This window comes from Otolemur garnettii, unplaced genomic scaffold, assembly GCF_000181295.1.
Source record: "Otolemur garnettii isolate 467f Iridium unplaced genomic scaffold, OtoGar3 scaffold00028, whole genome shotgun sequence".
NCBI classification, from domain to species: Eukaryota; Metazoa; Chordata; class Mammalia; order Primates; family Galagidae; genus Otolemur; species Otolemur garnettii.
Window position 1 is genome coordinate 11,151,511 of NW_003852423.1, and position 25,935 is coordinate 11,177,445.

The 25,935-nt window shown below is 41.5% G+C and overlaps 1 protein-coding gene across 1 annotated transcript in view; it reads right to left on the reverse strand.

The window, feature by feature from the left end:
• CPVL (carboxypeptidase, vitellogenic like) overlaps positions 1-25,935 on the reverse strand; it is a 115,032-nt gene that overhangs the window by 19,739 nt on the left and 69,358 nt on the right. The window contains exon 11 of the mRNA XM_003788609.1: positions 14,797-14,979. Coding sequence (XP_003788657.1) covers positions 14,797-14,979 — 183 coding nt within the window. The remainder of the gene's footprint in view (positions 1-14,796; positions 14,980-25,935) is intronic.

The following is a 25,935-nucleotide window of genomic DNA, read 5'->3' on the forward strand; positions in this document are numbered from 1 at the left end:
TGAGCGAGGTATACAAGGGCCTGGCTATTTTGGCCCAGTGCAGGAGACTTGGATGGACAATAGCCACCCCAGAGCTCCCCGCCAGGTTCATCTGGCCTGTATCTCAGTTTTATTTCTCCCTTGGTCCAATCCGGCTCCCTCCCTCTTTCTTTCACAGGAGTTGGTCCCTAATCAGCAACTTGCACCCAAAACTTTGCCTCAATGCCTGTTTTTGGAAAATCCAACCTGCGACTCCATGAAGCTCTACGATGGGGAGGTGGGAGTATGGTTTGAGTGCTGTGTTCTGGTTTTCTGCCCATAGTCTACTTCCCAGAAATGGACAGAAGAACTTAGTTCAGGACTGGAGGATGGAAACAAAGAATCCACAGATCAGGAAATCCCTCTTTGTAGAAGGTGACTCAGCTAGAGAAGAGATGATTTGAGAGAAGATTCTGTTTATCTGTAACAAAGTCAAAACATTTCCCCAGGGAATTACGTATTTATTACATTTGGGTGTTACTGTTTTAACCCTATGTAACAGTTGCATTCTTCCATTTAATATTTTTTTTAGAAAAACTTCTGATTCCCTCTCAACTAGTCAAATGCAAAAGTCATGTTTACTGATCTTTCTTTCCCTGAATCATGTCAATGTCAAGGCTGGGGACCTTTCTGGAACTGTTAGTTCCTTCTGAAATAGTTCATAATACTCCCTCTGCTGTTTAAAATTTTAAAAAATAAAATGAAGGGGGGAGTTGCTTGTGGGAAAGGCAGGTGGCTAGGTCTCCACATTCCCTCTATGGGTTATCCACGGAAATGTTCAAATCTGAGTCTGCCCATCCCTTCCACTCAAGGCTGTGGCCATTCCTCCCTCTATTCTTCAGTTGTGTGTAGTCAAAGAAACAAACTAAAGTTGGGTCAGTTTGAGGAAGCTGTGGTTGTTACTGCTTTCTGTCTGCCCACCGTGCTTCCTCTGTCCTCCTCCTCCTCGTAAGCTCTCCTGGGCCCTATGCAGTCTGGGTGCGCTGTCTGCCACCACCATGCCTCCCACTGGCAACCAAAGACTCTGGCAACCAGAGCAGCCCATCTCTCCCTACCCCACTCAGGTACCTAAAAATGCTACGGTGCAGTGGAAAGATCAAGATTAGGAGTGTCAAACCTGAGAGGCCACTACTATGTGAAGCCTAAACACGTTTCTTGGGGGAAGCTTCTGTTTCCTCATCTATGAATTAGTAAAAACCATGACATAGTTCACAGGGAAGCTATTAGGATTCCATAAAATTGTGGATTAAAATCTGTGTGGCAGACACTGGCCTGAGGGCTCCTGAGTGCTGAGTAACCAGAAACCACCCTCAGCGATTCCTTTGACTTCCCACCATCCCATGAAGTAATTGTTCTCCCTTGGTTTCCAGAACCAGTAACCAGTCCGCAGCTAGTAAGTGACAAAACTGGAAATTCAAACCAGGTTTGTCTACCTCCATCTTTCTCTCATGACCCCGAAAAGCTTCCAGTTGGTGATGAATTTCCAGAACAGTCAGGCTTTGAAGGTGGTGAGCTCCTGCCCTTTGGTTTCTCCAGATCTAACCTCTAGCTGAGAGTGCAGTTCCTGTTGGAAACCAGGACATTTTGGGAGACACCAAAAGGGGATGGTGGCAGCCACAGGCCTGGGGGTTCAGAGAGTAGGTATAAGTCTGGGTGCAGGGATGGTCCTTTAGGGGGCTGAGTGTGCTCACTGTGGCCAATGAGGACCATTCCAGGGACACCAACATGGGGTCTCTGTGTGATTCTTGGCTTCCAGGTTGGTGTAGACACCCAGTCAGCACCTTCTCTTGAACAGGGAAGTGATCCTCACAGCTTGGACATCCCAAAGCTTATTCCCCCGACCTCTATTTCAGAAGCTCTGAATCAAGCATCGAGAAGGTAATCTTATCAACAAGATGGAGAACCTTCTTCCTGGCATGACTATTGGTTGGGTTTCCTCACCCTGAATTCATCTTGCAGCTGCCATTTTTAACTTCTCAAAGAACAGCTTTAAAAGTGCTTAAAAACTTTTCACAGCACACATCTGAGGTGGCGTGGAAGAAAAAAAGCAAACCAAAAAACCCACGACAACCCTTTGATGGCACTCCACAGTTAAACAATAGACCATCCCTCCTTGCTTACCATCAAGGCTCCAGGATAGATTGCTCCCTCTCTGCTTCCCTCTCCCAGCTCTCCTCTGAGCTCCAGACTGTGAGCCACAGTGTCCCCCTGCCCCAGGCCCTGCACCAAGTATCTGTAGCTCTGGCCCCTTGTTCTCTCTGTCTGTGCGGGCCAATGTCAGCATGTGTTCCTTTATTAATATCAGAAGTTCCCAGACTTTTTATTATGATAAGGGGTGTGTTCGTCATCTGTGGCTAATGTATCTTGATCTGTGAGCCTGCACCTTGGTTCTGCTCTGTAAACTATCTTTCTCTTCCTCAGTAAACTTTGTTTCATGTTAAAAAAAAAAAAAAATCCCTAGAAAAGCCTTAACTTTTCTTAACATTGGCTATTCCTGGCCAATTAAGCTGTACATTATTTTCAAAGGTCTTTTTTAAAAAAACCTGAACTAACTAAATAAGTAAATATTAAAATCCTGATAGTTTCTCTGTCTAGAGGAGTGCTGAGATTCCATCATTCCAGTGGTAGCTGCGCTTGTGAAGTAGAAAAACAGACTCTGGGATGGAAGCCAGGTGGGATTTGGAGTCTGATATCAGTTCAGGCATGAAATGTTGGTAGGAGACCTTGGGGAAGTCACTTAACCTCTGGGCTTCCATTTCCCTCGCCTGGAAAATGATATCTAAAATTCCAGTTCTAAAATGTTACCTAGCTGAGATAATCCATCCTGTAATTATTACCTAAACTTGAATCAAGATTGATATTGGAAACATGGAATAAAACTAACAATAGCTCAAGCTGCAATCAGGAAAATTAGACTTGTTGGAGATAGTGCAAAACTCACGATTGCAGGAGTTATACTTAAGGTTTGATAAGAAAGAAAATTGCTGGTGACGCAAAACTGTCTTTTAGTATTTACATGGAAAATAGTGTCAAATAAAAATATTTTCTGTAAAATAAGGATAGAATAAATTGACATGGTTTAATTGCTTTCTTTAGGACATTTAGCTTAATGAAACTTAGACTAGAAAAAAAAGTTCTTAAAGAAATTCATCTATGTGGCTATTATTCTGATTGAATTTTAAAATTTCAAAACTTTCTTGGAGCTGGCATGCTGATTCAATGATGGGAGATGTCCTGTATTTTGAAAGGGGTGACAGTATCAACACAGGTCATAAACAGCAACTTTGATGTTTGGCAAAAGGTTCAGAAAGACCCTAAAAGGAACAGTAGAGTAGCCTTGACAGTGATGGCTATGAGCCAAAGAGAAACAGAATTAGACCTCTGGGACCCAGAGACAGTTCTAGCAAGAGCTCAGAGTCATCACCAGTGCAATAGCCATGATTTTGGCTATTAAGAATTATACTTTATGGCTGGCACCTGTGGCTCAAAGGAGTAGGGCACCGGCCCCATATACCAGAAGTGGAGGGTTCAGCCCTGGCCAAAAAAAAAAGAATTACACTTTATTTGCAGTGTATTATATAGAGAGCGTTTCTCTCTCTCTCTTTTTACGTGTAAGTATAGAGAGAAGATGACATTTGCTGATGATTACTGTATCATTCTATATTGCCCCCCTGGGCATTAATGAAAAATCAACATTTTAGATTTTAGTTAGAAGACACCTGAGAGAGAATTCAGTTCAAACCTTGCATTTTACAGACAGATTCTGCATCTCCTACAAACTCACGATGTCTGCGGCCCCAGATTTCATAACAAAGCAGTGTCCAATTCCGAGAATGGTAATGGAAATACCAAAGACTCCCTATCTTCTAGGTTCGAACCAACCAGGGGAAATGAGAAGCCTTCATTCCTCATCTGATCTCTGAAGGCTGGTGGAGCTGTGTTTGGTTTCTCTGGGCGTTGCTTGCTGTGAGTACCCGGGGGAAGTGGCTCCCTCTCTCAGTATCCTGTTGTTCCCCTAGCAGAGCTGTCGTCTCTTTGTGTGAACATTTTAGGTAACCATCCAGAGACAAGTCTACTTTGGTTTTGATTCTTTAAATTAAGAGCTGTGGTGTTTGTCAGAGAGCGAGGTTTCGTTTTTGGCAGACACATACACATGCTTCTGTTTTGTGTGTCTCGCGCTGAAAAGCAAGTCCACAGCTAAGGCCCACTTTCTTCATTATCAGACGCTTGACATTTGGACAGTATTCCCAGATCCAAGCCTCACAGAGGATGTCTTTGTGTTCACACAGGAGCTCTTTTTCCTCCTGAGGCCTCTCATCTCCACGCACCACCCCTAACCTGTGCTAAGGCACTCGGAGAAGGTTGTTCGCCAACCTTCGGAAATCACCTACACAAATGCAGGCCCCTTGCTGGGTGGTAAAACACTCCCTATCACAAACACATGTGGGCCTCGCTTCTTTTGTTACCCATTTTTTGGCAGCCAGAGAAGCGCCATTTCATCTCTAAATGTGTTTTGCATTCACAAGAAGAGTCAGCGGGCTTAGTGTGATATTTGCCACCAGTTTCTGACTGGCAGCCAATTTCTCTTCTCACTGCTGTGGGATGTTATGCCTGGAAGTAGCAATCTGGCCTCCCAAGCTGGACGTTTGATGCAGAGAGCTGAGCGGGGCACGTGTGCAATGCCAGGCACTAGAGCATTTCCCAAGGCTGGTCTGCAGGATATAAAACAAAGGTGGTGGAAGCCGCCATCACAGAATCTTGAGGAGAGGATCCTGTGTGGCCCAGTGGGATTCTTGCCACAAAGCCGAGCAGTGGATGCAGGGATGTGACATGTGCATTGCTCCCTGGTACATTTGTATTTGCCTTTCATGGCCTGAATATGACCATTCCAACTTTGCCTTATGGGTTGACTTTGAATAAAATATTTTCCCAGACCTTGACTATTACTGTTTTTAATTCTAAATTAGACAAAGACTTGTTTTGTTTTTCTTTTCATTGTATATATTCTAGGTTAATAATGATAAATATTAAGATTGCAAAATTTACTCTGAGCCTAGCAGCTTACTTGAACTTCTGAATAGTCATACAAGGACATTATAGACTGGGTGGCTTAGACAATAGGAACTTACTCCTCTCAGTTCTAGAGGCTGAGAAGTCCAAGATCAAGGTGCTGATCAATTTGGTTTCCAGTGAGGGCCCACTTTCTGGCTTGCAGATGGCCACCCTCTCACTGTGTCCTTATGTGTCAGGGAGAGTGCAGATGACTGAGCTTCCTGGTGTCTCGTCTCATGAGGACACCAATACCAATCCCTTCAAGGCAAGGGTTACTCTTTGACCTCATTTAACCTTAATAGTCATGTGATAGGCCCTATGTCCCCGCATATAATCACATTAGGCATTGAGGGTAGGGTTGCAACCTATGTATTTGGAAGGAATAAAATTCAGTCCTTAGCAAGTAAGTATAATTGAAATTTTTAAAATGAATAAATGGGTTAAACAACATATTAAGGAGGGCAATAGAGGAAAGTGGAGGATTAGAAAATAGATCAGTTGAAATTATCAAACCTGAAGCATGGAGAGAAAAAAGAATGAAAATAAAACTATAAGGAATAAAATGAAAAAGTCTCATATTTATGCAAATAGTCTTTAAAAGAGAAGAAAGAGGGCCGGGCATGGTGGCTCACGCCTATAATCCCAGCACTCTGGGAGGCCTAGGCAGGTAGATTGCCTGAGCTCACAGGTTGGAGATCAGCCTGAGCAAGAGCAAGACCCCATCTCTAAAAATAGCCGAGCATTGTGGCGGGCTCCTGCAGTCCCAGCTACTTGGGAAGCTGAGGCAAGAGAATTGCTTGAGCCCAAGAGTTTGAGGTTACTGTGAGCTATGACTCTATAGCGCTCTACCCAGGGCAGCAAAGTGAGACTCTGTCTCAAAAAAAAAAAAAAAAGACAGACGAGAGAGAGTGGGACATAAACAGTGTTTGAAGAGATAATGATAGTGAATTTTCCAAATATGACCAAAGACATCAAGCTGTGTTTCAAAAAACTCAAGAAATCCAAGCAGGACATATTATATATAAAGGTCATACCTAAAAGTACAAATAATAAAATATTCAGAGAGCTGAAAAAAGAAAATCATCAAAGAAGTCAGTTGGAAAACAAAAATGATCACTTTCAAAGCAGGGGCAATGAAACTAATGGTTTCTCATAAATAATGCAAGATAATAGAGTAACATATGTGAAAAAAGAAAGTAAATGCTAAGCTAAAACTCTGTTTTGTGAATAATGTCCTTCACAATTAAAGGCAACATAAAACATTTTTAGGCAGAAAAAACAGAGAAATCATTGTCAGCTTAACCAAAATAAATATGAAAGGAGGCAGGGCATGGTGGCTCACACCTATAATCCTGGCACTCTGGGAGGCTGAGGTGGGTGGATTGCTTGAGGCCAGGAGTTCAAGAGCAGCCTGAGTAAGAGTGAGATCTACTAAAAGTAGAAAAACCAGCCAGGTGTTGTGGCCAGGAATCTATAATCTCAGCTACTCAGGAGGCTAAGGCAAGGAGATCACCTGAGCTCAAGTCTGAGGTTGCTGTGGGCTATGACACCATGGCCCTTTATCCAGGGCACAGAGTGAGATTCTGTCTCAAAAAATAGCAAATAAATAAACAAATAAATCAGTGAATCCTAAAGGAAAACTGGGCACAGTGGCACGTGGCTATGGTCCTAGACACTCTGGAAGCTATGGTGGGGGGATTTCTTGAGCCCAGGAGTCAAGACCAGCCCGGGTAACATAGTGAGACCACATCTCAAAAAAGAGAAAATTAAAAATTAAAAAAAATAATAAATAGGGCGGTGCCTGTGACCCAAAGGAGTAGGGCGCCAGCCCCATATGCCGGAGGTGGTGGGTTCGAACCCAGCCCTGGCCAAAAACCACCAAAAAGTAAAAATAAATACTAACAATATTTCTTTAGGCAAATAAAAATGACCCCAGTCAGAAGCATGGAAATGTATAAATGGCTGAAGAACAAATGAAAAGGGCAAATATGGGTAACTCTAAGGTACTCCTGGCTGTATAAACTGCCATACACGGGAGAGGTGGTCAGGGAGACTAAGTGCTCTAAAATGCTTGCATTGGGCTGGAAAGGGGGGAAATTCTACTTTATAGTAGGATTTTAAAAGTCTAGAATTTATATTGTACTTTCTAAGATGATAACTAAACAAAAGCGCAGAAGAACGTACTGAGCCTACAGATGAAAAATGAGATTCTATAAACCCTTGAGCAACCTACAAGAATGCAGTGAAGAAACGAACCGGATATACAGGTAAGTGGGAGAAATAGCAAACAGCCATTAAAACAGTAGGTTTAAACACAAATAAGCAATAACATGTAAATGAACTATTCCAATTAAAAAATAGTGTCAGGCCCTTAATAAACACAAATAAGAGACACATCTTAATATAAGGATACAGAAAAACTGAAAGTACAAAGTTGAAGAAATGTATCTTGTGTAAAATAAAGTTGGCATAGTTATACTACTGTCAACAAATTAGACTTTAAGGCAAGAAGCATTATTAAAGATTTAAAAAAGGACATTTCATAAAAATAAAAGATTTAACATTAAGAATGTATAACATTTCTATAGCTGTCTATATTTAACACAAAATAAAGTAAAAATAGATGTAAAAGGAAACACGGAAAAATCTTCAATTATAGTGAGAGATTTAACAGATCTCCCTTATTTTTTAATTTTTTTAATTTTTTAAATTTTTTATTTTTTTTGAGACGGAGCCTCAAGCTGTCCCCCTGGGTAGAGTGCCATGGCATCACAGCTCACAACAACCTCCAACTCCTGGGCTCAAGCGAGTCTCCTGCCTCAGCCTCCCAAGTAGCTGGGACTACAGGCGCCCGCCACAACGCCTGGCCATTTTTTGGTTGCAGCCATTATTGTTGTTTGGCGGGTCCGGGCTGGATTCAAACCCGCCACCTTAGGTGTATGTGGCTGGCGCCTTAGCCGCTTGAGCCACAGGCACCGAGCCAGATCTCCCTTATTAATTGATAGAGCAAGCAGGAAAAATTAGAGGAAAGAAAGGATATGAAGATTTAAACAATAAAATTGTTAAAATTGTCCGAACTGACATACAAAGAAACCATATTCATTACACATATACAAGGAACTCTTACCAAAAATAACCATTTTGGGGGGCAAAAATTTTTCAACAAATTCCAAATGACAGAAGTCTTTAAAAATGTGGTTTCTGGCAATAAAGCAGTAACAGAATATTTCCTTATGTTAGACATAAATACAAGAATAGAAGGCCCAAAATATTTGGAAATTAATTAATATACTTCTAACTAACTCATTGATCAAAGAAAAAAAATGCTCTGGAAATTATGAATACATTCTAACTAAATGATAATAAAAATATGACAAATTCAAGGCTGCACTTAAGGTTGGGCTTAATAAATTTACAATATTGATTGCCTGTGTTAGAAATTAAGGAAGGCCAAAAATTCATGTTCTATCTTGAGTTCATAAAAGAGGATAGTAAATGGCACTCAAGGAAAATACTAGCAGGAAGATAATAAAGATAAAAGCAAAATTTAATAAAATAGAAAGCCAAAATATGATAGAGATGATCAACAAAATTTGGATCTTTGAAAAAAATAAAAGAATTTTTTAAACTCAGGCAAGAGAGGCACAGATTACTAATAGCACCACAGATCTTGAGAGATATATTAAGGGATAGTAAGACAATGTTACAAAAGCAACATTATGTCAATGAATTTGAAATTTTAGATGAAGTAGACAAATACCTGATAAAAATTACAGTCTATGAAAAATGACACATGAGGAAATAGAAAAGGTGATTAATCCCTTATCTTTTACAGCAATTGAACCTGTAATTTAAAACCTTCCCATGGCAGGGACTTCAAGATAGCTGACTAGGACACCTGGCACTTGCCTCCCCCACAAAGTAGGACCAAAATAGTGAGTAGATAATTCACACCAAATAGAGCATCTGATAGAGAACACTGGTAATTCAGCAGGGAAGTGACAAGGAACCCGTGAGGCACATAAGGAGAGGGCAGAGCGTAGATCAGCATGGAGCCAGAAGAGTCTCCTCTTGGGGGGAAAAAGTATGCAAGGGATCCCAGTGGTCCACATTCTAATCATGGACTTCTGCCATCTCAGCCACAGGAGAGTCCCTCAGCTTTCATGGGCCCTGAGACCAGTAGAGGCAGCTGCCTGGAGTCTACATGACAGCACTGCTCCAGAGGATTTCACACTGGGTCCCACACACCCCTGAGACCCAAGAAGCTGTGGCACAATGTCATTTTGAGAGCTCAGCCCCCATTAGACTGCATCTTCCCTGGGAGCCAAAAGCCTCTGCCTGTCCACGATATCCAACCAGAGAACTGCAGCATTACAACGCTGGCAGGACCTAACAGCGTAGCCAGGTTCCCAGCGCTCTAGCCCATGTGTACCGTACACATGGATACATTCTCCAGGGAATGGAGAGGGGGGGAAGTGCAGTGGGTGCTGCCCCTGAGACAAAGGGAGCCAAAGTATGTATTCCCCAGAGCCTGAGAGGCACTTGCCTGGGGTCACTGCCATTAGCATCAACCCTGTGTCCCCTAGCAATAGAGCTGCTATATATTTGCATGTGCTTTCAGGGGGGTTAAGGGTTGACCTGCCTGGGTGCCATCCTGATGCCCAAGGACAGGCCTGGCCAGCCTGTAGATAGCTCAAGGGTTTATAGAATCTCATTTTTCATCTGTAAGTTCAGTACATTCTTTTGCTCTTTTGTGTGGTGATCATACTAGAAAGTACAATATAAATTCTAGACTTTTAAAATCCTACTATAAAGTAGAATTTTCCCCCTTTCCAGCCAAATGCAAAGCCTGTCACTGTGGCCTAAGTACTAGCTGAAGGCCTGAGGACTGATCTAGTCCACTCACCAAAACTAATGCTCACATGTACCACTGAGAGGTCTGAAGATAGGCCTGCCCACTTGCCATCACCACCAGTACCTGAATGCATTTTGTGGGAAACAGAGAAACAACCCCTTTGCCCACCACCACTGGTACCCACATGCACCATCAGAGGCCTAAGGATTGGCTTGCTTGATTACTGCTACCATTACTGGTGTACTAGTGTCCCATCTGGAGGCCTGACCCATCTTAGCTGGTGCTGTCCCAGCCAATGCCTGTATGCATGATTTGGGGGTCTAGGGATTGGCCAGTCCTGCTTGTTGCTGCCTGCATCTACACACCCCACCAAGAGACCTAAGGACAGTTCCGTCCCTCATAGTTCTACTTCTACTAGTGCCCCTGAGCAAGTAGGACTGCCCTGCCTGCCAAAGTCAGTGCCCACGTACACCTTCTAGGAGTCTGAGAATATGGAAACCCAGCCTGACAGTGTCCATAAACATTGTCTAGAGGCCTAAGGATTGATCTGTCCCACCTGCCACCACCAGCACTCTTCAACACCTCCTGGGGACCTGAGGATAGGTATGACCAGCCTGCCACCACCACCTCTGCGAGAACCCCCAATTGCATGTGCTACCTGAGAGCTTAGTGACTGGCCACCACTGCTAGTGCCTACATGTGCTACCTGGAGCACCAAAGGTTAGCCTGTCACTGATGTTGCCATCATCAAGACCATACACACTGCCCAGGAACCCAATGACCCACTTGCCAGCCTGGTCCATGAATGCCATTGCCAACACTCAAGCAAGCTGCCTGGAGACCCAAGGAGCAGCCCATCCAGACCCACTACCAACAGTCTTCATGTGTGCCACATAAAGTCCCAATGACTAGCACACCAGGCCTGCTGCCATAATCCCTGGTGCCAGAGGTCCAGCCTGTCTGGCAGTCCCATTCCCGGCAAAGCCTTCCCACAACCTCCACCAACAAATGCAGCCTAGCCACTAAGGAGCTCATAGATATCACTGATATTGATGATAGCCAAAGAAATCACACAAACTATACACTATGGTGCCTATTCGGAATCAAAACCAAAGCACCCTACCCAACCAACACTATAGATACATCTATAGGAAGAAGCCTTTCCCTATGAAAGCAAATCTAAAGATTGGAGGAAGCAACTATTACACCAGATGCACAGATACCAATGTAAAGACACAAAAATGATGAAAAAGCAAGGAAACAGGCTGGGTGCAGTGGCTTCCACCTGTACTCCTACCACTCTGGGAGGCCGAGGCAGATGGATTGCCTGAGCTCGTAAGTTCAAGATTTGCCTGAACCAGAGTAAGACCCCATCTCGAAACACAGCCAGGTGTTGCAGCGAGCACCTATAGTCCCTATAGTCCCGGACTTGGAAGGCTGAGGCAAGGGGGTCACTTGAGCCCCAGAGTTTGAGGTTGCTGTGAGTTATGACACTATAGCTCTCTACCAATGGTGACAAAATGAGACTGTCTTAAAAAAATAAATAAACAAAAGCAAGGAAACCTAACACATCCAACGGAATACCCAATTCTCCAGAAGTAGAATCCAATGAAAAACAAATCTATGAAATGCCTGAAAAGAAATTCAAAATAATGATATGAAAGCTTTTGATGAAATATGAGAAAATTCAGATAAACAATACAAAGAAAATAGAACAGTAATTCCTGATCTGAATGAGAAATTCAACACAGACAGATATAAAAAGGAACCAAACAAAAATCCTCTAACTAGGAAGTCAATAAATAAAACAAAATATACCATCAAGGACTTCAACAATAGACTACATCAAGCCCAAGAAAGAATTTCTGAACTTGAAGACACGACTTTGAAAATAACCAAGTCAAAAAAAAAAGGAGTAAAAAGAAGGAAGAAAGGCTATGTGATATATGGGACACCATAAATTAACTAAATATTCAAATTTGGGGGTTAACAGAAGGAAAAGAGAAGAGTAAAGGCATAGAAAATGTACTTAGCAAAATAGTGATTGAAAACTTCCCACATCTTGTAAGAGATATAGACATCCAGAAAAGGAAGCTCAAAAATCCTCAGATAAATTCAATCCTAAAAGGTCTTCTTTAAGACGCATGACTGTCAAATGTTCAAAAATTAAAGACAAAGAGAAAATTCTAAAAACAGCAAGAAAAAAGCATCAAGTTATATATAAGGGAACTGTGGCTTCCTCAGCAGAAATCATGTGGGCCATTAGAGAATGTGATGTAATATTCCAAGTGAGGAAAGAAAAAACCTGCCAGCCAAGCAAAGCTGTCCTTCAAAAACAAAGAAGAAATAAAGCCTTTCCCGGGCAAGAAAGATACAGACTGGCTGAATGGGTATGAAAACATGAGGCAACTGTATGCTACCTATGTCCCCTCACCTATAAAGACACACAGACAAAAGTAAAGAGATAAAAAAAGATATTCCACATGAATAGAAACCAGAAATGAGCAGGAGTCCCTTGATGTATATCAGATAAAACAAACTCCAAGTCAAAAACTGCCAAAAAGAGACAAAGAAGATCATTATTTAATAATAAAAGAATAATTTCAAAAAGAGGATATAACAGTTTTCAACATATTATATGCACCCAACACCAGAGCACCCAGATATATAAAGCAAATTTTATTACATCTAAAGGAAGAGATATATAATAATAATAAAACATAATGATAGCTGGGGATGTCCACATCCACAATGGAGGGCATCACACTGCCCAACTTCAAAATATACTACAAAGTGATACGACCCCAAAGAGCATGATATTGGTATAAAAACAGACACGCAGGGACTGTGTAACAGAATAGAAAACTCAGATATGAATCTGTGTGTTTACAATCAACTGATACTCAACAAAAGTGCCAAGAACATGCATTGAGGAAAGGCCACCTCTTCAATGCATGATGCCGGGAAAACTGAAAATCTATATGCAGAAGAATAAGACTAGTCTTCTATCTCTCACTATAAATAAAAATCAACTCAAAATGGATTAAGGCTTAAACTAAGACCCCACATGATAAAACTACTAGAGGAAAACGCAGGGGCAATGCTTTGGCACATTGATCTGGGGAAGGATGCTATGGCTAAGAGCCTAAAAGCACAGGCTACAATATAAAAAAAAAGACAAATGGGACTATATTAAACTAAAAAGCTTCTGCATGGCAAAGGAAACAATCAATAGAGTAAAGAGATAACCCACAGAATAGGAGGAAATATATTCAAACTATTCATTTGAAGGGACTAATATCCAGAACATGCAAGGAACTCAACAACTAAGCAGGAAACAAACAAAAACCCAAAATAATTCCATTAGAAAGCAGGAGAAGTACCTGAATCAACTTTTCTCAAAAGATGACACATAATGGCCAACAGGTATATGAAAAAAAAAAGTTCAACATCACGAATCACTAGGAAAATGCAAACCCAAACCACAATGAGATAATTATCTCACCCCGGTTTGAATGGCTATTGTCAAAAAGACCAAACATAATAGATACTGGTGATAACGCAGAGAAAAAGGCACTTTTATAGACTGTTTGTAGTAATGTGAATTAGGATAGCCATTATGGAAAACAGTATGGAGGTTTCTCAAAAACTGAAAATTGCACTAGCAGATGCTCCAGCCATCTCTCTACTGGGTATTTATCCAAAAGAAGGGAAATGGGTGTATCAAAGGGATACTGGTCCCCTCGTGTTTATTGCAGCACTAGTCACAATAGCTCTGACATGGAATAAACTTAAGTGTCCAGCAGTGTATGAATGGATAAAGAAAATGTAGTATACAAACATAATGGAATGTTATTTCACCAGAAAAAGAACAGAATTCTGTCATTTGCAGCAACATGTATAGAACTGGAGGTCATTCTGTTAAGTGAAGTAAGCCAGGCACAAAAACACATGTCACCTGCTGGAGCTAAAAAGTTGATCTCATGGAGCTGGGAATGTTGCTACCAGATGCAGGGAAGGGAAGGGGGTGAGAGGAAGAGAAGCTGATTAATGGGTACAAAGATACAGTGAGAAGCAGTAAGTTCCAGGGTTCAATAGCGCAGGAGGGTGACTATGTTAACCATAATATATCGTATATCTCAAAGTAACTAGAAGAGATTTGAAGTATTCCCAACACAGAGACACGATAAATGTGTTAGGTGGTAGACATCCCAACTATCTTGATTTGATCATCCACATTGCGAGCATGCGTCAAAATATCACACGTACCGTATACAGATATACCATTATTATGTAGTGATAAAAAAAATTTACAAAAAATCCCCTTCCTTCAAAGAAACCTCCAGACCTGGACGGCTTCATCAATGAATTCTCTGAACAAAGACACTATTTCAGCCAGTACTTCCAAGTCATTTCATGAGGCCAACATAATCCTGATTTCAAAACTTGTAAAAGATATTACAAGACTGGAACATTGCAGGAGTTAAGGTTTTGTCCTGGGGCTCCGTGTGTAATTTTAAGTGTGATCACAGATTTGCCAGAGATTATGGTGACCTTCCTCCTGTAACTTGTCCAGCTTCCCATTGTTCCTGAACTGACTGCAATTCTCTTGTCAGTGACGAGCCTGTTTGTGTCTGTTTGGGCTGAGTGTTTTCTACTTTATTGTCTCCTTATCTCTTGAACAAGGCCTAAGCTTTTGTCTTGTTTTACAGTAAGACCTGTTGACTTGACTATGAACTCCGACCTCTCTTCTCTGTGGATAGTAGGGCAGTCGTACGACTTTGCGTAAGGCTGGCCGTGGCTTATTGGCAGTCGGGCTTTATCTTAAACCCCGTTACCCACACCCTGCATGCCCCTGAGGATTTTCCTACCTGATGGAAGTCACCCACTTGCCTCACATAACCGGCCACTTCATTATCAGATTTAAAGATCTTCCAAACTTTTTTTTCCACCTTCTCGTATTCCTTGGCTCCTTTCCAGTCTATGGTCATCAGGGAACGTTCTGTCAGGGGGGCTGCCACGATGATGTCCAGTTGGCCATTGTAGATCAGCACCTGAAATGACATCAAGCCATCAGCAAAAGCAGGAGCAAGAAGGTAAAGCTAGTGGACAGCGAGCCAAAAGTCCCACGAGCTTCTCTGATACGGTGCTCCAAGTGGCCCGCCCCGCCGATCCGAGGGGCCTTTTGCCTCCAGTTAGCCGTACACACCAACAATCTGAAACAGACACGAGCCTGGCCCCACCATTGTGTTCTTCATAGTAATCGGCATAAGGGCCTCTTCTGATTGCAAAAATATTTGTGCTATATCACCCGGTGATACCTAGATAGGCTTTACTTAGATGTATGGTTATGTCAAGATGGAGGACCATGGTTACGGTTTGGTGGAAGTGGGGAGTATTACACCCTAGGATTTTCATGAAACCTGCATTTCTCTAACTTCAACTTCAGGCTCTGCAGAAGCTGGCAAGCTGGGTATTCTCTCAGGCATTGCTAATGCATATTGCTCCCCTCTCCTACATTGATCTCAGTGGTGACTGTAAGTTTTGGCAGGCAGCAAAGAGATGCAGGTGCCTCAAATGTGTTACTTATTGGAGGTAACTATTTCTGCCACGCCGCTTCCAAGATTTCCTTTTCTTTCACATGACAGTGGCTTGTCAACAGTGAGGAATGTCCTTTCTTCCTAGAATACAATTTATGTAAAAGTCAAACTGATGGTTATCATAGGAGAAACAAAGCGGAGGCAACTCTTCCCTCCCCAAACAATTTTCAATTTGCTTTGACAAAGAATCCAGCGCTGATAAAGTTGTGAAACGGCTGAGCAGAGTGTACAAGGGTTCTACTCTTCAGGAAAGCAGTGTTCAATTTCAATTCTTTGCCCAAAGACTTAGAAGTATTGAGGCTCTTTGTCCTAGGAATCCCATGGGTGGAATGCATTCTATGACCACAGACCTAAAGAAAAAAAATTATATAACATATGCATTGAGTAACATATTCATTGAACGCTCACAGACAACCTCACGGTCCTGTCCTTGGTGAGTAGTGAGATACACAGAGGGACAGGAATTCTGTGGGATCTGGCAAAGCCATTTAAAATGTTTGCTTGAACCATGTGGGAAATGCTTCTCATATCACGTTAAGCATGAACGCTGAAAGTCAAGTGTAAGCTATATCACAATTATGACTGTATAGCATAGGTATGAACATTCATATATATATATATATATATATACACACATGGAATGAAAAGCTTGAAAAAAATAACAGGGTTAATTTAGGTGGTAAAAATCTGAGTAATTTGCCCCATTTAAGAATTTTAATAAGAAGAACTTTCTCTTCTTAATGATATTTGTATTTAACTAACATGATACTAATTACCATGAAGTTTTGCCACTCCACCTCCAACAAAGAGGTTTTCCCCAACTCCGTGATACCTTTGATCATTTGGCGGCTCTGACTTGGCCCAAATGATTGAATCCTCAAATTGGATGTAAAACGTTGCACTGCATGTGTTTCTGTCTGCCTTCATGGTGCAGGCTTCTTGAAAGGCTTAAACATAATTAAAAAGCCCAGGACTTTTACACACTCCAAATCCTCAAGCAGCAGTGGGACAGGATTCAGGCTAAGATGAAAGAGCGCTGGGCCCCTGGCAGCAGGAACTCTGCTTCCTTTCATGTTCCTCTGCCACCATCACCACCCCCGTGCTCCTAACCAGCAATCTAAGGGAAAAAGAAAATCCTGATAGATTTAAAGCCTCTTTAAAAAATTCAGAAGAACTATAGCAATAAAATATTTGCATTGTTTGGACAAAAAAATTACCTCAAAGACCTTGAGTACGTATCGCCTATGCAAAACTTCTTACGGTGGTCTTAGCCAACAGTATGGAAACAATTATACATGATCGGTACCAGCCAACAAGGCTTAAACGCTTCATCCTAAGGAGACCTGATTGTAACTGATTAACAACATAGATATTCAAGCATAAAGTAACTCCTCTTGTAGAATGCAGCGGAAAGATGCCGATTCATCAGCAAATACACAGCGCATCTATTTATTTATTCTCTTCACGGTCCCTATATTCAGCTTGCATCTTCTCCCATAAGTGTCCCTTGAAGCTACCTTTATTAACTATCATCACTATCTTTTGAAATCAATGATAGTTTTTTGCATCCTTCAGAGACAATAGCAAAGTCCAGAAGGTAGAGTCTAAGCATGTTTATATGTACAGCATTACAGTACCAGTTTGTTGAACTGAATTGAAGTGAGGCGCATCCCTGAACTGCTTCCCTTGCGATTCCAGACTCACCCTACCTAAGAGCACCAACTCTCTGGATTAATCAGGAAGTGAAGAACTGAACTGTATAATCTTGCATATGTGATATGTAGAAGGCCTACTTTGGGGCGGGGGGCAAATGGAAATTCTTTTTTTGCAAAGCAAGGAAAACATTTTTAACTTCTAAAGGGCTCATAAGTCAAATGCAACAAAAATGGAATCCGATTAATGATCAAGTGAAGCGATTTTAGAGCTGACATTTAAGGCAGCCAGAATAAAAATATAAGAATTCCAGAGCTTTCATTTTTATCTAAATGTCATGTCATTTCACTCTCATGAGCCACTACAGAATATCCCAGTTGAGTTTCTCTAGGCCAGATGAGCGGGAAAGCCTCATCCCAAGATCTGTGACTGTGGAGGAGAAGCCAGGTGGGGTAGGGGTGTCCCTGGAGCCCAAGGGCACATGTTGGCTCCCCACATCCTCACAGAGAAGTTCCAGGGCAGGATCTTAGCCCCGCCAAGTCGGCCAGTCATGACCGAGGCATACACTCCCTGGCCCAGCTTGTTCCCTGGTAGGGTGACCAACTGTCTTAGTTTCCCCTGGACTGAGGGGTTTTCAGTGTTAAAGATGAGGCTCCCTTGTATGTTAAGCGACAAGGTCTAAAGACAGAGGGGAGGAGATGAGATGGGAGCGGCCGTTAGCTGCACTTTCCTTGTCAGTAGTGACTTGAACAGCACAGGGGTAAGGAAAGAGCTGGCTGCAGTCAGCTTCTGGTGATGTACCAGGCAGTGCCCTGAACACCTGTTTCCTTACTTTCATTTCTGGTCAGCTGTGAAGACTCAATTAAAGAGCAAAAAAGCGCTCAAGTTTAGAGACTCTTCTTTGGCTCCACAGAGCGCTGTTGGTTTAGTTCACTAAAATTGAAAGTCATGAGACCACGTGGAACAATGCCTAGCTTGTGAAAAAAAAAAAAGAGAGAGAGAACCTGTGAATCTACCTGTTTTTACTCTACAGTTCCCACGTTTTAAAAACTTACTTCAAACTTGGGAAAAGAATACATCAAAATACTGGCAATTAAGGCAGTTGAGGTATGGTAGATTTGTTCTATTTTCTAGTTTTTTGGTAGATGTGGTTGGAATGCTTTTGTAATGACAAAAAATAACAAAATGAACAATACTAACAGGCTGGACTCCTCATTTTGGCAAAAGATGGGGGGGGACAGAATTTTATAACAATTCAAATACTACCAGCTCTTAATTTTTCATGACAACTAGGTAAAAAACTTTCGTTCATAGATAATCTTTAAAAGTCCCATTCCAGAATTCAAGCATTTACAAGAGATGGTGTTAGGCGATTTAGATTACAAGCATCTTTTTTGTTTTTGTTGTTGTTAAAAGGCAGAGATGAGAAAAGCATTACTATTATTGTTATTTTTACTTTTCAAAATGCTTTCCTGTACATATGGCTTTATTCTTGTGCTGTTTCATGAGGTCAGGACAAGAGGAATGACCCTGTGACCACTTTACCATAAGGAAGCTGAGATGCTGTGAGGCACCAGAAGGAATCCTAGATCCTGGATTTGCACATGTCTACCTAAAACTTTTCCTAAAGAAAGGAGCTAAATTCCATCAAACCATCAAACATTTAACTCCCACACCTAAATCTTTAGTGCCACTAAAAACCTCTGGAAACTGAGCGTTGGTTGAGCAGGAGACATAGTTCATATCTCTAGTTCAGAAACGATCTTGATCTGTTTGTCCAAATCTGGTGACATCACTCAGTCACCTCCCACTTAGGCCCCATGGACAAGGATATGTGTGAGCATATTATTGACAGTTGATGACAGATGCCTCCCTTCTGCTGTAGGGGTAGCCTTGACAAATAGTTGAGGAGGACCATCAGCTCCTGGAGAACAGGAATGCTCTCTGTATTTGCTACCTCCCTAGGCCTTGCAGAGTGCCTGGCACCCCACAAAATCTATCGATGATTACTGGGTATGGATTTTGCTCTCTAAAGGTTTTGTTTGATGCTGTATAGTGATCATCTATTGTTTTTGAATATTTAGGTCCACTATCCCTTCTTCTGGCAACTTCAGGCCTTTGATGGATAAAGTGCTAGTGGGAGCTGTCAATCATGGTGTCCTCTCTACTCTGGGCAAAGGATGAGCAGGTGACCCAAGTTGGGGCACTCAGATGCTTTTTTCCTAGAATTTGAATTGTGGGCAGCAGGGAATGGGGTTCTCTGATGAATCTGCCCATTAGTTTTGCTATCTAGGTCTCCAGAATTTTCCCTGGTCTCCATCTTTCCTTACTCTAGTTCTTTAGTCTTTCCATGAATTTTTGATTTACCATGTTTTGTAATCAAATCCTTTCATGCTTCAAGTAGCCAGAATTTTTTCTGTTGCTAAAACCATTATATCCAAACTCAAATGCCATTGGACCAATGCCGTGCATGGAAACACGTTATAATTGAGAAACCCTAGACAGGTGGGTTAAGTTCCAAGAGCTGCAGCCTCCTTGTCTGGACATGAAGATAATAAGACTGACACTAAATTATACGGAGAACTAATGAGATCATAAACCCAAAGTTCCCAGCACAGTGCCTGACACAGAATAGATAAGGAGGAGGTCCTCTTCCTTCTCAAACAAATTGATAGTCTGATTATGTTTTGAATGAACCAATAATAAAGCACTTCTAAAATACACCTTTGGAATATAGGTGTCAAATGTTTGGATGTAAGTTTCACTCTTTTGGACCAAGGCTGACAGTAGGAGGAGATCCAGCCAGGATAAACTTGAACTCTGCATAGTGAAACTCTTGAAATAACATGCCCTTCGCTACTAATTTCACACACATTGGCCAGGGCATCTCAGTCTTTTCTTGAAAGTCAGAGCCATAAATTCATTAATTATTCTTTTAAAGGAACTTTTAATTTCAAAGAATGGAATTCAAGATCAGAAAGAATTTCCCCCCATACTTAAATGCCAGAAAGTATGGTAAAGAGTACGGATTTTTAAATAAATTTTTTTAATAACATGAGGACTCTCTTACTGTTACTTTGTTGCAGGAAGTGTGGGAGGAGGCAAGTGTCATTTTCCTCATTTTACACACACAGAGGCAGGTGTGCAGGGAGGTGAGCCAGTGTACCCATTGCTATAGGTGATGGAGATTCAAGTTCAGATCAGCACGAGTCCAAACTGTGTGTTTTCTGAACCCTCTTTCAGATTGCTTCATTGTCTAAGGTCACTACCCCTTGAAAGAACACACTGAACAGGAAGTTTATTCTCTATTTGTAATTCTACAAGCAAACCTAAAAGTAAACACAACTCTTTAGAATGAAGGATACATGTTTATAGTTAACAGTACAGGCTCTGTGACTGGGTTTGGGTCTCAGCTCTGCCACTGCCTAGTAGAATTATGTTAATTAAGTTCCTGGCCCATCCAGAGCTCAGTTTTTTTCATCTGCACAGTGCGTATGAGAAAAGCACATAGGACTAGGGAGAATTATATAACATAATGCATGTAAAGCTCTCAGCATCCCAGGCATGGAACAAATGTTCAGAAAATGTTAGCTGTTATCATTATCACCACATCTGAAGTAAGAACACATACATAATGGCTCAACAATTTCCAGATGAAATAGAATTGTGCCTTAGAGCTAGGTGCAGTGGTTCATGCCTATACTCCTAGGATTTTGGGAGGCTGGGGCAAGAGGATTGCTTAAGGCTAGGATTCCAAGACCAGCTTGAGCAGGAATGATATCCGGTCCCTCCAAAATACAAAAAAATTGGCTGGGGGTGGTAGTGTGCACCTGTAGTCCCAGCTATGTGGGACGCTGAGCCAGGAGAACCTCCAGGCCCCAGTAGTTTGAGGTTGTATGATGATAGCACTGCACTTTAGCCAGGGCCACATTGTGAGACCCTGTCTCAAAAAAGAAAAGAAATAAGGAATACTACAGTGGTAAGCAGGCATAGCAAAATAAATAAAATAGTTTTTTTAAAAAAAAAGAATTGTGCCTTAGGATGAAGAACTTAGAATTCTGTACCCAACTGCACTGGGTCAGCAGTTTAACAAAACAAATAGCAGAGGCTCAGAAAAGCAGTATGACATTTGCAGACAGAGTTATAAACTCCCGTCCTGGCTCAGCCCCTGAGGCTGTGCTCACTGAGTGACCTTTGATATATGGACAAGTCATCTACTTCCTTGGAACCTTAATTTTCTTTCCTATAAAGTGGAATATCAATATCCCAGAGTTGATGGGAAGGCCAAAGAAGATACGACATGTAAATATTTCCTATCACCTGAATAACAGGGTTTTGCCAATGTTTTTGTTACTTTTTATCAAGAATAAACTAAAAAATAAATTTCTCTACTGGAGTGCAGAGGTCTTAAATTAGCTGCCTGAGGTTTGCATTCAGCTTGCAGATATGTTTAGGCCACATAGTGTTGTTGTTGTTGTTCTTGTTGTTTCATTCAGATGCCAGTGTTATGGACTGAATATTTACATCTCCTCCCACCCCCTAAATTAATCTGTTGAAAAAGTAGCCTTCAATGTGATGGTATCAGGAGGTGATACCTGGAGGTCTTTGGGAGGTGATTAGGTCATAAGGGTGGACCCCTCAAGAATGTGATTAGTGCCCTAACAAAAGAGGCCTCCAAGAGCTCTCCATTGTTCTTTACACTGAGTGAGGATACTACAAGTCAGCAGTTTGCAACTCAGAAGAGGACCCTCACCAGAACCAATCATGCTGATGCCCTGATCTTACAGCCTCCAGAACTGTGAGACATAAACTTTTGTTGTTTTTAAACCACCTCGTCTATCATACTATGTTATAGTAGTCTGAACCAATACGTAGAGCCAGCCCCCATTTAAACACTGGGCGACCTAACCTTACTGGGCCTGTGTTTCCACCCAGCCACAGTGAGCCAACCTTGTGCAGCAGCTGTCCCCTTATGCACAGCCTTACCCCTGCCTTGGTGTCCTCACACACAGAGGTATGGCGCAGCTGTCACTTATTCAATGCTTAGGCTACTGTTTTCCGTGAAAGAAAAAAATATTTCTCTGTATCCACATCTCTCTCATGGGTAAAAACAAAAGATCAATAGGTCTCCATCCAAGTGGATTCATTTCTGTCATTTCCTTCCTGGACCTGCAGGCCGTTGTGTGTCACTTCCATCTAAAATGGAGGGGAAGTGGCCTTTTGTCTGAGATGGAGGAAGGTGTGCATGCTAGCTTCTATTCTAGTGGTCTGTTTGTTAATCGGCTCACATGAAATCTTTACTTCTTCAACAGACACGTATTTATGGAGAGCCCAGGGACTGTGCACCCCAGGAGCAGATATGAAAGATGTAACCTTTGTCCTCCTGATGCTTAAGATTTTTTTTTTTTAACTTTTCAAAATAGTGAACAATAGCAAGAGGAAAGGCAAGTTTATGCTTTCATTCTCTATATTTTCCTTAGAAGAGGGGCCAACCAAAGTCAGTTTCACTTAAACCTTTCTAAAAAGCCAGTCACTTGAACAATTCGAACTATAAACTATTCAGGATTTGGATGTACATAAATCATCAGTTTAGGCATGGATTTAACTCTCTCAGCAAGAAACCTCTCCCTAGGAAAGAGCTAATGAACAGACTCAGATGATAATTCATGCTTATTTTACATAGTACATGCCTCGGAGAGTAAATCACTTAAGGCAGATAGAAAATAACCAACTGTATTAGCCCAAAGATCCCTGCGGAAGACGATACTTGCAGACACCCAGAAAGATCCCACACCCTTTCAGAGTCTCACTTCAAATAAGTTAGAGAAGGTTCAATAAAGTGATCAAAGGAGAAAAAAAAACTCTGTGGTTTTCATACAGCTTCTACAATGTGCTTTGAAGGAATTTGGGGGCAGGTATATAAAAGTCCATGCTGGTATATGTTCACTGTCTCTAGTGTAAAAGAATAAGACTCAAAATAAATCCCATGAGGTCTACTTACTGATCTAAACTTTACCTGTCTTTTTGTCATAGCTGTTGCTAAAACACAAAACCCATGTGTTACTGATAGAAAACACAAAGCTTTTCTCTTTATCCCCCAGTCTCTCCTCTACTTATTAGGAAAATTACAGAAATGCTGCGGAAGGCGGCTTTGGGTCTCTCATTACAACAGGAAAGCGAATTGTGCTTTTGTGAGAAGGCTGGATTTTTGTTGTTGCATTTTTAGACGAAAGATTTATGCTTATATTTTGGCCCATTTACAATACATCATAATACTTTGCAGACAAAGTTATGCTCTTTTCCCAATGATCTAGTGACCTTAATCTCTAACATTTTGTGGTTTCCTGTTTGGGGAAATGATTGAACAGCAGCCTAAGCTATTCCAGGCGGCACAGCATCCCCAGTTGGACTCTATCTGTCTTCGTTTTGAATGTTCTCCTGTTCCCTAATTTAAAAAAAAAAAAAAATTTTTTTTTTTTTTAAACAAAACTTTCCCTACAGATGCTAAATCAATGAAACTCCTATAAAGCAGCCTTCCACACTTCCTCTCCTGGCTGCTTTACTTATCATTCTTCTATTACAGACTCCAATCTAGCCGGGAGTTCTTTCTGCCTGAAACAATTAGCATGACCCCCAACTGCCTTTCCCCTAAACAGAAGGGAATTTCACTAACATCCAGTCAACAAAAGATAATCCCCACGGGTTTCCCAAAAGCTCAGCTGCAAAAGAAAACTTTAATTCAGCTGAGGAGCATAAGGTTTAAAAAATATCTCTGACTCCAGGCAGAGTTGTTATCCTACTTTGGACAATGCTTTGGCCCCTGGTTTCCCATTGCCCATGCTTTTGGCCCTATTTCTTCCTGGTGATTCTGCAGAGACTTAGAGACTTAATACGTTGGAAGTCTTGAGTCCCCAGGGCCTGCTTGAAGAAGACTGGTAGAAAAATAATGCAACTGTTGAATGAAACAGCAGTCAACAACAAAGTTGTTCTTAAAAGGGGGCATATTTTGGTTCCAAGTTATAAAAACAGGGAAGTCAAGGAAAGAGGGAAAGTGAACTCCAGATAAACACCCCACCCCACCCCACGCCTGTGCCTGCCATTCTCCACTAGCTGGTCTTGCCATGATGAAGAAAGAAAAATCAGAATGGAACAAGAACTCTTGAATGTCTAGCAATTATACAAATAATGTCTTTTGGCTAAAAAAATTATTCCTGCTTTCTGGCAACTTAACTCTAAATAATTTAGCTATTTTTTGAGGGGAACAAGAAGCAAAGCCAACTTGAGAACAACCCAGAAAGCCATCACTCCAATCCAGAAATAAGAAGAAAAGTGAAGCTACCCAGCACAGTACACTTAAAAGGACTTTTAATAATGACCCAGAATAACATTATTCTCTAATTTGAATATAAAGGTGCTGAGGGGACACCCCTGGGGGGACTTGACTTTGATTCTTGTTTCAGGGTTCGCCATCACCTCTCAAGAATCTCCTCTGACCATCATCAATAACTACATTTTAATGTACTGAAAGTGTCTGTCTACTCTCCTGGGGCAATTTCTCCAGAAGAGGAATGTTGTCTCTGGTTGTTAGAAGGTCAACTTCAAGGTCACACCCAAGGGTCATCTCCAAAGACCGCAATGTGCTTGCCATGTTATTGCCCTACTAAGACCAGGGTCAAGGAGCCAATTTCTTTCTCTTCCCACATTATTAAATGCCTTTGACAAACATACTTTTGCACACAACCAATCAACAAGAAAACAGCCCTGCAGAACAAAGCAAAAGTACTTTAATTTACAGACAGTTAGGTTTATAGGATCAGCTTACACTGTTCAACACAGTGGCTAGTAAGCCCTTGAAATGTGGCTCATCCAAATGGAGATGTCCTATAAGTCTAAGACTCACATAGAAATTGGAAACAAAGAAAATAATGCAATACATCTCAGTAATTTTAGTGTTGATTGCAAGTTGATAAGATAACATATTTTATAGAGTTAAAGACAAGATAGTATTCAAATTAATTTTACCTGTTTCCTTTATACTTTTAAGACATCATCCAGAAAATTTAAAATTACACATGTGGCTTGCATTATATTTTTATAGGATAACACTAATATACCTTAGGTTTGCTATATCCCGAAAAACAAAACAAAACAAAACTGGTCCCTTTGTCAATAGCTTCCAAGTGACCAAAGTAACTCCCAAGGGCAACTACTTAGAGGAGCCGTCTGCAATGCATAAAGCTGCATGAAGGAGATTGGAAAATATGTCCATGGGGAGGAGAAGCAGATGCTTCTACAACATCTACCATTATGGGGGAGTAGGCAGGAGCTATGGGGTGAAAAAACCCATCAGGTGTCATTATCACCACTACTTAAGTTCAAAAAATGACAGCACTGCTAGAAATTGAATGAACACCAGTATTCTAATGGGGGAGGAAGGGAATAGAAAAGCCGTGGCCCTGGCCATTAATGTAGTTGTTGGAATAGAAATGAGCCTCCCCAGCTAAAGTTATGCCAAGTGCCAGCAGACAGCAGAGCGACCTTGTCAGAGGGGAAATGCTAAACAACTTACAAAAGGCATTGATCTAGTGACGCTCAGAAGGAATAGGGACAAGGAGAGCAAGGAGGCCCCGGAGTGTTCAGTGAGCAGAGCATTCAGCATGGTGTGGTCCACCTCCGATTCTACCTGGTTCAACAGCATCCCCTTCTCCCAGAGCAAACTTGCTTTCCACCTTGAGAAAATTCTAGTTCTCTCTGAAT